The following is a 13,540-nucleotide window of genomic DNA, read 5'->3' as shown; positions in this document are numbered from 1 at the left end:
CCCTCTTCATCAGGGCTACTCAAGCATTAAAACCAATTTTTTTAGATTTTATCCTTTACGATTTTTCCCTGAAAACAGTTGATCCAACAATTCCAGAGTATAAGACCCTCTCTGCACTCTAAAATACTAAATAAATACTAAAATAAAGAAGACAAAAACCTGAACATTTGTGCACTATATACCTGTTTTCATGATCCGTGCAGAATACAGTACCCAGCCTATAATAGTGTGGCTTTTTACAAAAATAACAAAAACACAAGTTTTATTAAATGTTTATTTACACAAAATGTACACATTTGTTCAGAACTCACATGCACACTTATACAAACATGAATAATTTAATCATAAAAAAAGACAGCTAAAAACACAACTCTACTGGAGTTTTACACAATGAAGCCTCTTTAAGTGAAAGCCTTGTGACTTAGGTGAAACCAGCCTAACCTGTACGTATTATAATCTAGAGACAAGCTTGAATTTCAGTCCAGAGAAGTACCATGGCTGTATAACAATGCTGAACAGACACATTCAGGAAAACCAGGGAAAAGGAGGGGAAAAAGGAAAGTTCACATGGATAAAATGGTGGCCCTGTCACGAAAGAAAGGACACCCAGTGTGAAGTAAGTCATCTTCTCAGTGAGTCATTAGGAGTACATTCAACCGATTTACTCTATAGCCTCTGCTTTGCAGGCATTTTAACTTAATAGCAGTCATCTGTGAGGCAGAGATAGGAGTTAACATGGAGAGTTCTGGTTCACAAAATAATAATAATAATACAAATATTGGACTTTATTTACAGTATATTATCCAACTGGCTTGAAATAGGAGTTTTAAATTCAAAGCAGCACTGTTTGACACTGCCAACATTCACTGTAACACTGTTTCAAGTTTCTGTGTGCAAGTTAACGTGTGCAATAGGCAGTGGGGGACATTTTAAAAGTAGGACTGTGAAAAGCAATGGACATTGGTCCCTTGAGGTGACGGTTTTTGTTCACATGAGTCAAGGGGTAAATAATATACAGTTATAGAGCGCACCAATACTGCCGACTGTCTCCTGACTGAAACGTACGTCAACAGAGCATTGATCCGTTATAATTTAACCTTGGGTGCTGTGCTAAGCGGCACTTCAGTCTTTCATGCCAGTGCAAGCCCCCAAAGGCAAACATGAGCAGCGAGGCCACGTCCTGAGCAGAGCTGTGGCTAGTGACGGCCTTTCAGACAATATTTACATGGCAAATACAATGAAGTGAAAGGGTGCTAAAGAGGCAACAAAAGGGAGAATATTGAAGCTGTAAAAGTTAAGTTCACTGCACTGCTATGGTAGATTGCCCAGAATAAAGTCAGCAGCAAAACAACAATAACACCTGTTTAATTAGCCAATTTTGAGCTATATGTCACAATGGGAGGATGATTTACAAAGTCGGTTTTTTTCACACGGTCAAATAAGTTTGTGTCAAATTGTTGCCGTTGAGGCTTTTTTCTTTCCTTTCCAATTTTTCTCTTGGATGCTTCTAGACGCCCAGGTGTCACTGACAACCTCTAGTGCAGTCACAACTCTATTGCTTACAGTCAAAACAGAAGTGTCAGACACAACAACTCATCAAGGACTTCACAGAAGAAACAAGTGATATACCAATGGAAAAAAGGACAGTTGGCCCGTAAGCCCTTTTTCTTTAAGGATTGATGTTTGGCTCAGGTTTCAAAAATACAGTCTGCAATGTAAAAGACTTTGAACTGTCCTCATGTGATGGAATCGTGCAATGGGAGTAATATAAACCCACGTAGCCATTGAAAATAAAAAGCTACCCTGTCCTTCATTTGAATAAATATTATAAAAACACCAATATGGTGATTATGAATAGAAGAAACTATGGGGAATTAAATAAGTTTCCACATATCATTTCTAATTAGCCTATGAGTAGAAAATAGAGCATTCATGGTAAATAGTTATTGATTTGGACATTACAATACGAGTGGCATATATTTGATCAAACCATATACAAAGAAATAAATAGAGTAGATTTTAAATTCTCATTCATCAAGATGTTGGATTTTCATTTCTTTGTTGTATCTAGAACATTCCTTTGAAATGTGATCTTATCTTTGGAGTCCTTCATTATCAGACTCCCAAAGGTGCAATGGGACATTCATTTAAACAATTCACATTAGAATATATATACTTCAATGGCTGCCGAGTCAACAACAGAGGACCAGGAACATGTGTTGACTTTACAAAGTTCAAGACTGTCTCAGGATTCTGTATTTTCTTCCTTTGCATATTCCTCTACGAGTTTCTCATAGGACTGTTCCGAGCCGTCACTAGTGAACACGGACCCTTCAGACTCAGAAGTGGGCTCCTCCTTGGAGTTCGTTTCAATGTTTTCATCACATGTAGTAATGGATAGTTTTGCTTTGGAATCATCATCATCATCATCGTCGTCGTCTCCCTCCAAGTTATTACTGAGGAAGTTCTCCTCATCTATAAAACTAATGTTTGCGTTTTTGAAAGTTAGCGGATGGTAATCCTTAGAGTCCCAATTCCTTCGCCCACCCGCTCCACAATCTCCCACCCCTCTGTTCTCCAACTCCACGTCCTTGTCAAGCTGGTTCTCATACATTTCGAACTGGTCGAGTTCTAGGTCTCCCTCTACTTGGTCCTCTGTCAGCAGCAAACCATTGTCCGAGCCCAGGAGGTAGTTCTTGGACTTTGAGAAGGCAACAGTGACGCGGTCACTGAAACTGTATCGTCTCTTTTGGCGTGGTGAACGGTCCAGACTGAGGATGGTGTGACCGTTAAATATGGGGGCATCATTGCAACTCTTGGACCGATTAATATCTTTGGATTTATTGATCGCGTTGGGACTATTGCCGTTGCTTTTGCCATCTTTTTTGGTGCCAATCTGTTTTATTAGGTCATTGTAGCCTTCCTGCTTCTTGGACAGGAAGCTGAAGATGTTGACGTCATTGGGAGAGGGAGGTAATCGAAGGGAGGCCTTGTGAGACTCTTTGTAGTGCCGGAGCTCATCGAGAGATAGCTTGCGCAGCCTGCGGCGTTTCTTCAGGGCCTTGTGGGCCTCAATCACCATCCGTACTTTCCAGTTGAAGAACAAAGAAAGCCAGGCCAACCCCAGATAAATCCAGACTTCCACAAAGTATCGGTACAGAGTTGGATAGTTCCTATTGGGATCCACACCTGCATGGAAAAATAGTCAAAGGTCATTTGTATCCAATGTTTTGGCCTGGTTTCTTTGATTGGTTTAATACGTTTAATTCCCATCTTACCTGCTACAAGGTCCCCAAAACCAATAGTGGTCAATGTGACGAAGGAGAAGTACAAGCCTTCAATGTATGACCAACCTTCTTGCCACATAAATACAAAAGGTGGAAGGACCAAATGGACCAGCACCCCCCAGAGGAGAAATATAGCTGTGCAGGTAAATTGAGCCTTTCTCTGGAAAATAAAAGTAACATATTTCAGGTAAGTTGAAGGTTTTGTGAAATACCGCACAGAGCTTCATTTAGGTTTCCATGAAGTTGACAAAAAGCTCATATGAACTTACCAGTGAAAACCCTTTCTTTGTTAGAAACTGGCCCAGGTGCTTGGCTCTTCCACCGAAGAACTTTCCCAGCTCACTTATCCAGGTAAGACATAAAGGCACCCCAAACAGCCCGTAGAAGATGCAAAACACTCTGCCTGATGGCGTTTTAGGAGCAATGTTTCCATATCCTGAAAACATTGAAAGTGAAACATAATTGGTTAGGATGTGTCAACAGTGTACAGCTATTTCTATCTCTTTAGTATGGCTTTACAGGAGAAGGAAAAACCTTTTCCCCAAAATGGGTTGTCTTTATCAACCAAAAACAAAAAGGTTCTCTCCTCCCCCATCAAACCTAGATCTGTCACTGGAAACTACGTACCGATAGTGGTGATAACAGTGGCAGCAAAGATGACAGCATTGGGCCAGTTCCAGTTGTTAAACGTTTTGCTGCCAGTGATGGTGACCCCTTGGCCTGCAGCATCTGAGACCGCCTGAGAATAACGAAAAAACACAACTGATTATTAGCTTGAATTCGACTTTAAGAGAAATACATTGACGCTGAACAAATGGATGCTATCAATTGGCAGTTATTGAAGGGCACATGTGGATAAGATTGAGGAAAACAGGAAGTTTGTTGTGCGTAAGCTCCATTTCTTCCACAGCATCCTTCCTGTGATATCATGATGGTATCTCCAGTGTTACTGATGAGCTGAAACAACGCTCATGCACTCTGGAGAACCAACGTTGCCTTGAGGGTTCTACATTTCCGACCACTGCTTACATTGTTAGAGAAACAGGAAGGCATAAGCATCCATTTCATAATCCCATGATGATACATGATACAAGCTAACTAGGTGATTCTTCAGCGGTTGCATTAATGTTTGTTTTTCCTGTATCAAGATCCAAAGTAAAAATGAATATATCATAGAAATTATTCAGGAAAAGGGTATCATTTGTGCCTGCCTTGTCCACAGGCAATATTTGTTTCTAACCATTTAGAGCATGGGCTATCAGATCCCTCTTGAAAGTTCAGCGTTGACATTTAAAAGAGAATGAAAATGCGTAATCAATCATGTCCAACCATATGTGTGATGGAAAAGCCACAACAGAAACTGAATTCCTTGTTGGGTATTTGCAACGCCTGGCCATCTTTGTTGAGACAATGCTTTGCCCCCCGCACCAAAGTTATTCTTTCTCCAAATGTGCTTGACGGGGGGAAATGTGCAGGGGTTGACAAAATTCATATAAGCCTTTAAGTACTGGAAGATGGTTGGTTCTTTAATAATAACAGGTCTGTGACAGTCCTGCTCTGTAATTACCAGCACCAGGGGAGGCCAGTCTTTTGTCTGCTGAAACAACACAGTACCTCCGTTTGGCTTCAGCATGACAGCAATGATGACCAAGTTTGTGTTCGAACCATGACTAGAAATTAAAAAAGGAAAAACCTCACAAGAGTGGACAACGGTCCTGCTTACGCACTTTCACTTTAACAGTCCTTCTGAGTACAGTGTGTAATGACTGGTTACATTTATATGCATGGGTAACCTTGTAATTAGCCCTGTTCAGGCTAGAATCATATTTGATGTAAGCTCTAAACAACTTCCCATCCCTTATGAACCAGTTAACACTACAGATGGCTAGAGATAACTGTTTAACCCTCCTGTTGTCTTCGGGTCAAATCTGACCGATTTACTACTTTCACCAATCATAACTTTTTTGTTTTACATTCGATTGCATTAAGGCTTTATGATATCCTTCACAGTAGACATTTGAACATTGCTGACCACCACTTTCATTGCATTTTGGATGATTCAGTCAACTTTGTAACACCCATGGTGTTCCCGGTCAAAAATGACTGCCATAAAGAAAAGGAATTAGTAACCATCCGCACACACACACACACACACACACACACACACACACACACACACACACACACACACACACACACACACACACACACACACACACACACACACACACACACACACACACACACACACACACACACACACACACACACACACACACACACACACACACACACACACACACACACACACACACACACACACACACACACACACACACACACACACACACACACACACACACACACACACACACACCCCGCACTTATGTGCCCATTCCCCCACATGGATCACACAATACATGTTCAGTGTCTATTCTTTGTATATTTACAGCAGTTTTTCATGTATACCAGTAGTCTGATACAATATTTACAGTTTGAAAGGGTGTTAAAAGCAGGACCGGTCAAATTTGACCACGAACACCAAAGTAAGGGGGGAACGAAGACAATAGGAGGGTTAAAGAATAACTAAACAAATTGGGCTCTATTTGTATATAACCTCCAACTATTTAGAATTCACTATGTCTAATAAACAAAAAGGAAAGATATTTTATTAAAAAACCAAAAAAAAATAAAACACTTTTTTCCCCCAATTAGTCAATGAAGAGGCTTCACAGCAGTGTGAGGTGCCAACGAAAAGTATGTTTTACTGTCTATTAATTGGGCAATTCCTTCTTGATTGAATGGTTTATAAAATGTAATTATGGGGGAAATGTCAATCACCGTTTCCCAAAAACCAAGATGACCTTCTCGAAAGACTTGTTTTTGTCCACAAACTCCAGTAAATGTTCACGTTTAAAAAAGACTTAAAAGACTGCCGATAAATGATATAGCTGACAGCTAATAGATTATTCTTTGCAGCTCTACAGTAGTGTATCAAACCAAAAGAAGGTTAACTTGACAAACATGCGTGTTGACTTCTCCAATATGCCCACAGACAGAAATTGCTTCAGATGTACTGACTGTAACCTTCCAGCACTGTGGCTTATACCAATGGAAAGTGATGATTATAACATGAAAATAGATTCAAAATTCAAATGACAGACCACATAACCATTCCTACATTCCTCTGCTGCAAATATAAATGCTAAAACCCCACTCTGTAACAGTTTGAGGTTTGTTTGTTTGTTCCGTCAAATCATAGAAGAGTGACAAATGTTATGTTTGTGGTCTGTCTCTCTGTGTGTGTGTGTGTGTGTGTGTGTGTGTGTGTGTGTGTGTGTGTGTGTGTGTGTGTGTGTGTGTGTGTGTGTGTGTGTGTGTGTGTGTGTGTGTGTGTTACACCTTATACTACCCCAATGAGGATGATTTGCACATGTTCACAGTCTGCCTGCCAGATAAAAAGTGCTGAAGTTTGAAACGTACAAAATGCTGAATCACATGAATACAACGAGGACAGAGTGCAGGATAAATCACGGGAGTAAGCATTGTGCCCTCAATGAATGTCACTCACATAGAGGACAAGGAACATAACCTTTAAAAGGCCTACTTTAAAGGATCACAATGTTAACTTGTATTACAAATCTTTAAACATCATGTCTGGCTGCCTTGTTTTTTCTATGTGAAGCACAAAGGCTAGGAAGGAGTAGTTAAGCACAAAGATGCCCAAAGCTAACTAAACAGGCTTTGCGATGCAAAAGGTCCGTAAAAGGTTAAAGGGTCAGCTAGTGGTATGGTGACTCGGGTCACAAATAACCCTGAGAACAAGTCAAAAAGGCGAAAGCGCGGGGGGAGAAAGATAAAAGAGACTTTGTGTCAGAAAAGCAGTTCAGAGGGTGATGGTTGAACTGGCTTCTCTACTAGCTTACCCACTATAAAACTGGATATCAGAAAATAACTGGGTCTTCTGCAAATGTGATAGTGCTAGGTAACAAACAATGGGACTTTTTTGGCCAAGAGGCACGCCCCATTACAGTCTAAGAAGTCAGGAGGGTAGATATCTTAAAATGTTCAAATCAGAGGCACAAAATACTGCCCTGGTGCAGTAATGATTAACGTTACAGTGGTTTTTTACACTTTTACAACATGATAGGAACTGACTCGATTAGGGGTTTGACAGTAAAATACACTTTTGGTTAATCGATGAATTGTTTCAGTCCTTTTTCATGCAGAAAACCTTCTCTCAGCAGTGCTTTCCAGTACACACAATTGTTGGCTTATGTGCTGCAATTGGCAGTAAACAGCAGAGCGATAGAGTGCAGTGAAGAAGCAGGAACCTTCCTTTACATTTCTGCAAGATCTGACCTTTTTTCCCCACTTTTTTTAAGCCTTACATCCATATTTAAAGGATTTCATAAAGTTGTGAAAAAAGCTTGTTATGAAATGCATTATTCTTAAATGAATATTGATCAAAACAATGTGGTGCCATTAAACAGCCTCTAAAAGGATTCCTTTACTTTTCTGGATGTGAAAATATTGCCAAACTGCCGGCATCTGCCACACTGATAAGCAAAGAAACAGTAAAAAAACAAAACACATTGACGAACTCCAACTGTTATCAAGACAGCTGTTGTCCAAGCATACCATTCCAGCTCGGAGGTATTTTTCCACTATAGCAGCACGCGAGCACAAGACGGCAACAGCTGCTGTGGTCAGGAGGATTGATCTGACTGACAAACAATGAAGTCACTCAAGCTCCCGCATATCACTGTGTATTGATTTCTGATACAGACGAGTTGCAAACAATGTTGTTCGAGAAACAATGCTGAGACTTCACCGCGTGAACCAAAGATCGGCCACAGCGGGAGTGTGTGGCAAAACTACTTTGGAAAAGTTGAGAAAGGGATGCTATATTATTTTGTAGACACAAAAAAAGGGAAGAGGCTATTAAATTCCTAGACAGTGAAAGAACTCTTACATCTGTCAAGCAGAGCATATCACACCATGAACCTATTTGTGAGTGGCTGCTTTACACTGGGCTGTTAATACTGCGTGACTAAACTTAGTTCATTAACACAACAGATGGCATTTTGATTTGGTTTATTGTGCATCTTTGTAAACCTCTGCAACAGCCTAGAGGAAATTAATATGCCCTTTGGGTGTCGAGTTAATCAAATCAGACCTTCTTCAAGGCCATAAAGACACCCCTCTCTTGTCAATGTATTACATTTGAAGACATTGACACCTTCCATGACTTCAGTTCAATGCTTTTTAAAAAAGGGAGGAAAGACTTGGCTATTTCCAGCCAGCAGCCTCTAGACAGCCCCCTAGGCACATGACAGAGTCAGCTACCCCTGAACACAGAGCGCTACTTCATTGTGCTGTTTCATTCTGACGACTGGCCATGTTTGCATGTGACAGCAGTGTGTGGAGAGCACTGGTTTCACACTTCTCATTTGGCCACACATGGTCTTTAAGTCATGTGTGACGGGACTCTCACGCGAAAAGTTAAATCAAATAAAAGGGATGCTCCTCGGATAATTTAAACAGGTAACAAGTGCAAACCAAAGCTGCGCTGAGAACATTTGTAAATGTTTGACTCATTACAGCTAAATATTGACCCTAATCTTCTCAAGACTACATTGAAATGTCTTACATATCCAATGGTCTGTATGATTTCAAAATGGTATAGCATAGAAGAATCTAGACACATTGCTTTTTTTTTCCTTTTAAATTAAGTTTGCTTTTTGTTTAATCGTGCAACAATTAGTTAATCGATCCAGAGAAAATGTATATGAAAACTAATTTGATAAATCCTTTAATTGTTTTTCAGTCATTTTTCAGTCCAAAACATGCACTGGTCCCCGCCGGACAAATGTGAGGAGTGTTAGTTGTCTTAGTCACACAACAGACGTCAATTGAATATCTATTTATGGGGAAACTGACCGAGGGCATCACTGTCGGCTTTGATAGTTTTTGAATGGCATGTTTTCTTAAATATTTCAGAGATGGAACAATCATATCTATAACTTGACGTCAGAACATTTTAAGCATTACATTAGCATTCACATACTCGTAATTGGTTACAATACTACATTTATAATTCCTTGTCTTTTTCTTTAAAAACGATCACGCAACTTTTAAAATTGGCCGCTATAATAATACATGAATTGTTGCTAATTGTTTGGGGCATTTTGCAGAGCCTGCACATCACTCAATAGGAGCAGACATTATTCATTGAAAATGTGAACTGTGCAAAGTTTGAATCAATTGGCAAAAAAGTTGACGCATTATATGTTTTTGTGTTCATTTGCAACACTTGCATGTGCGCTGTTCACACTAAACACCAAAACTGAGGAAAGTAGCACAATAGCTCAACATACATCAAAAGCTATGGGAAACACTTTGATGAATGACATATACCGGTACATACATGCATTCAAGTGTTGGTTTAGACTTCATAATGCATTCTGCTTCTGCCTACAGGGCTTCTGCAAACTGAAACACAGACACTTTAGCTACGAGCTGCACACTCTGTTAAACCTCATTTGCTGTAGATATAATGTGCAACCCCCTCACCCCCCCGCCCCCTTTCGGAACTTTTATAACCACTTCTTGAGAGCCAACATTGATGGACCATAAAATCCATTCTGTGAACTGTGACCACTTCAAGGGTCCTATAGTTAATAGTAAACTCCTTGTTAATAAAACAGAGACGACAAACTTTTACTAGAGTGTCGCCTTCTCTTGTTAAGCCTGCTTTATATTTGAATTGTTAACAAGAGGCGCAAAGTTTCCACAATGGAAACATTATAGAATCTCTGGTGCTAACACAACTGGAGTTTATAAAGGCAGCTAAAGGGCGATAAAGTGGTTGTGTATACGCTTTCATGTGGGGGTTCTAAAGCCTTTGCAGCAGGTGTCTTGGCTAACCCTTTAAAGGAAAAGTACTGGTAAACTACACCTCGGGAATCATTAGAATGTTTAACTATGCTAAGAGTGGAGAAGTCAAACAGGATTTGATACTATCTTTTTAATGTGCCTTGAAGTACATTTACTCAAGTACTTAAGTACAATTTGAGGTAACTGTACCCGAGTATTTCCATTCCATGCTACTTTATACTTTAAAACCACTACATCTCAAGAGACACAACTTTTTACTCCAGTATCTGACAAATTAAGTCACTTTTAACATTTAGTTTCAGCAAAAATAATACCAAATATAATTAGCAAATCATCTTGTTTTATTATAGGTGAAGATAAAACTTCATTGATACTTTGGTCCAATTTGCTAATCATGAGTAAATAGTATTACAAAAAAGCTCCTCCCAAACCTTTCGCTAATAAAGCGATGAATAGCCATAATGCATTCATAATTATAATTTAATAATAGGCAATGTTTTGGCAAGAATTTGGGATTTGATAGAAATCAAGATACAGCGTTTAATATATTGTGATTATATGTTGCAATACTGTAAGCAAGGAGATATATTCAGATATGTTTTAAACGTATTTTGGATAAATGTATATAGAGAGAGAGGGAGAGAAAATCAATTCAATTAAAAAAACAACACACAATATGTGGATACCAAAGAGCATCAATCATTTTTTCACACCATTCTTTATCTAGAATTGCCTATTGTGTGAGATGAGTAGTTGTACTTCTAGTCTTCGTGTTTTTTGTGGATGCTAACACTTGTTACATACTATTTGAACATTGTGGTATTACTTCATGCACCTAATTCAAATTCAGAGTACTTCCTCTTTTACTGGTTTCAGTAGAGCGCCTGCTAACAGTTCAACCAAATAACAGCTCTTTCGGCTGCTTTACAGGAACAACTTCCAAAGACAAAAAGTCAAAGACCTCTCGACCATAATATTCCACATTAGGAAGCAGATGGGGGGATTTGGCTGTTAGAGAGATGCCACGAATGGGGAGGAGGGGGAGGCTTATGGGCATATCCCTTTCAGTCCCCCCCAAACACAAAAAGGAGAAGCAGGAGGAAGCAGAAGGGGGGGATGGTGGGATAATAAATCTCCCTAATACTGATGTGGGCCCAACAAGGGGCACAGGTTGAGACATGTTCCTGGTCATACTTGCAAGTGGAAAAAGAGCATTCAAATAAACCACTGTCAGAGATGCTAGTGCAGAAAAAGGATCCCCCTGATATGGCGTGCTGCATATACGTTGCTGTTTACACTAGTGCAAAGTATCTGTGTGCGCTCTTCTTCCATGCTGAAGGAATTTCCCCTGACACGTTAAGATGTTGTCACAGTCAAACAGAAAGAATACAGGTCACAAAGCCTCCATAAATCAAAGATATCAAAATAACTTCCTGGATGTCATGGGGCAAACACCTGCAAGCACGTGTGTTTAATCATTTGTGTCCATTGAGTGCTGACAGTAAAACTACAGAGGTCAATGACACCATCTTTACTGCTGGTTAAAGAATTGCGATAATAACAAGACGTTGGCAATGGAACACAAAGTCCTGTAGCTTTAGGGCGCAGGTTACAGATTGGCATCATAATCACAGCATCAGGTTTACAACTGCAAATCTGATATAGGCCTACTATATAATATAATTATCATATTTAGACTTGGACATAAGGGCGGTCCCCGAGAAGATAGCATTTATGTGGGGTTATTAGGGAACTTTAATGTTAATTGCCAATGTGACCTGTTGCTGTTAGGCTCTCAGGCTGGTAAACACATTGGGGGTGTGTTGACTCACAGAGGAAGCATGGACTGACAACTTCTCATTCCTCAGAAATGTTGTTAGTTCTTGGAGAAAGTTTACAGAGCAGCTGAGGCTCATTAAGCACTCATGTGTTACAAAGACAACAAAACAGAAATACCATATTTAACATCATTTATGTGATTTTCTTAGAAGTGCCAGTAGCAGTGAAAGTGGTTCACATCATGAGGTGTTAAAGAAATTCAATTCAAATAAACAACAGTTAAAGAAGATGACCATACCTCTAATATCTGGTCCAAATCATCTTGCGTCAGACAGGGATGCTTCTTAAGTAGTGTGTCCTTCTGCTTACTATACTCCTTTGCAGCTTGCACCCAATTGGGCTCCTCCAAGACTTGAAAAATTGCTGCCCCAATGGACAGGTAAAAAATAATGGCAGAAGTCAACAAGGGGCCTTTATCTACCATACTTATGACTCAACTTGGAGAACGCGGGACAGGGGGAAAATAAAGAGAAAGGAGGGGGTAGATAACAACAATACCCGGAGTTATGCGGGACTCATTCTTGGCAAGTCTTTCGCTTCACAAAATGTTTCTCCGTCCGCGCGAGGGCTGTGAAAGAAACATGAGAGGTGCCGCTCCTGACAGCATTGGGCTCGAGACATAACAGGATGAAAGTGTTCATAAAGCGCGTGCTATGGAACCGCAGCTGCAGCTATATTGTCTCCACGTGCGCAGCCGGAGAAGTAGTGCCTCTGAAGAAGTTAACTGGGAGTTGTGGAGAGGAGCAGCGAAGATCCGCCCAGAAAACCAGTAAGTAGGGGGGGCAGCTGCTCTGCAGTTTGTTTCGTTTACTTGTGGTTGCAGGTGTAAAGCCGCAGTTATTATGAGGTTGAAAGTAGCGCGAAACTTCGGAAAGTATCTAAAAAAAAACGTTTAAAAACAAGTTGAATATATTCTACAAAATTATTTTTTTGCAAATGTATTTTTTAGAAATGCACATCAAATATAAGACAGTTGAGTTTTAATTGTATTTTTAGTCTTTTTAATAATATACTACTCAACTCAAGTTATATAAGATTATTCGAAAAGTTGATATGTTTCGAAATAAAAGTTGACATGTTTTAAGTTTCTGAAGTGTACAACACATTTTATTTTCCACTTTAATAAAGATTTTCCAGAAATGTAGTCATAAGACACTCTTATTGGAAACTGCCTCTGCATACAGTTTGTATCTCTTTTTATATTGTATTTGTCTTGATATATATTGTGCAGTTTTAAAACTTGCACTACTAAAACAACAAGCTATCCTTGATTAATCTTTACAATCTATTTTGTAAGCAGAATGAACACTTTCAATTTTCAATTTAGAGTGCAGATAACAGGATTTTGTGGCACAAACTGCAGATGATTGTTTTCTTTCAGCCTAAAACTTGACTTTTATGTTACCAACTGGAAAGAAAATGGGCAAACATTTACTTAATCATTGCCACTGGATTTGCTCCCCCTGCAAAACATTACATTTCATATTAACTCCAGCCATGGTGAGTCATTGAGA

General features: G+C 39.6%; 1 protein-coding gene across 1 annotated transcript; it reads right to left on the bottom strand.

The window, feature by feature from the left end:
- Positions 1-252: 252 nt before the first annotated feature.
- LOC307045624 (potassium channel subfamily K member 5-like) lies at positions 253-12,787 on the bottom strand. Its single transcript, XM_079691400.1, has 5 exons — positions 12,265-12,787; positions 3,915-4,026; positions 3,557-3,723; positions 3,279-3,447; positions 253-3,189 (listed from the first exon to the last, which is right to left on the bottom strand). The coding sequence occupies exons 1-5, from the start codon at positions 12,448-12,450 to the stop codon at positions 2,246-2,248; spliced, it is 1,578 nt and encodes a 525-aa protein (XP_079547526.1). The 5' UTR covers positions 12,451-12,787; the 3' UTR covers positions 253-2,245.
- Between the last annotated feature and the right edge of the window lie 753 nt (positions 12,788-13,540).

Source organism: Notothenia rossii, assembly GCF_949606895.1.
Source record: "Notothenia rossii genome assembly, chromosome: 7".
Lineage (NCBI taxonomy): Eukaryota > Metazoa > Chordata > Actinopteri > Perciformes > Nototheniidae > Notothenia > Notothenia rossii.
The sequence above is the reverse complement of the archived record's forward strand: the minus strand, read 5'-3'. Positions and strand labels throughout refer to the sequence as shown.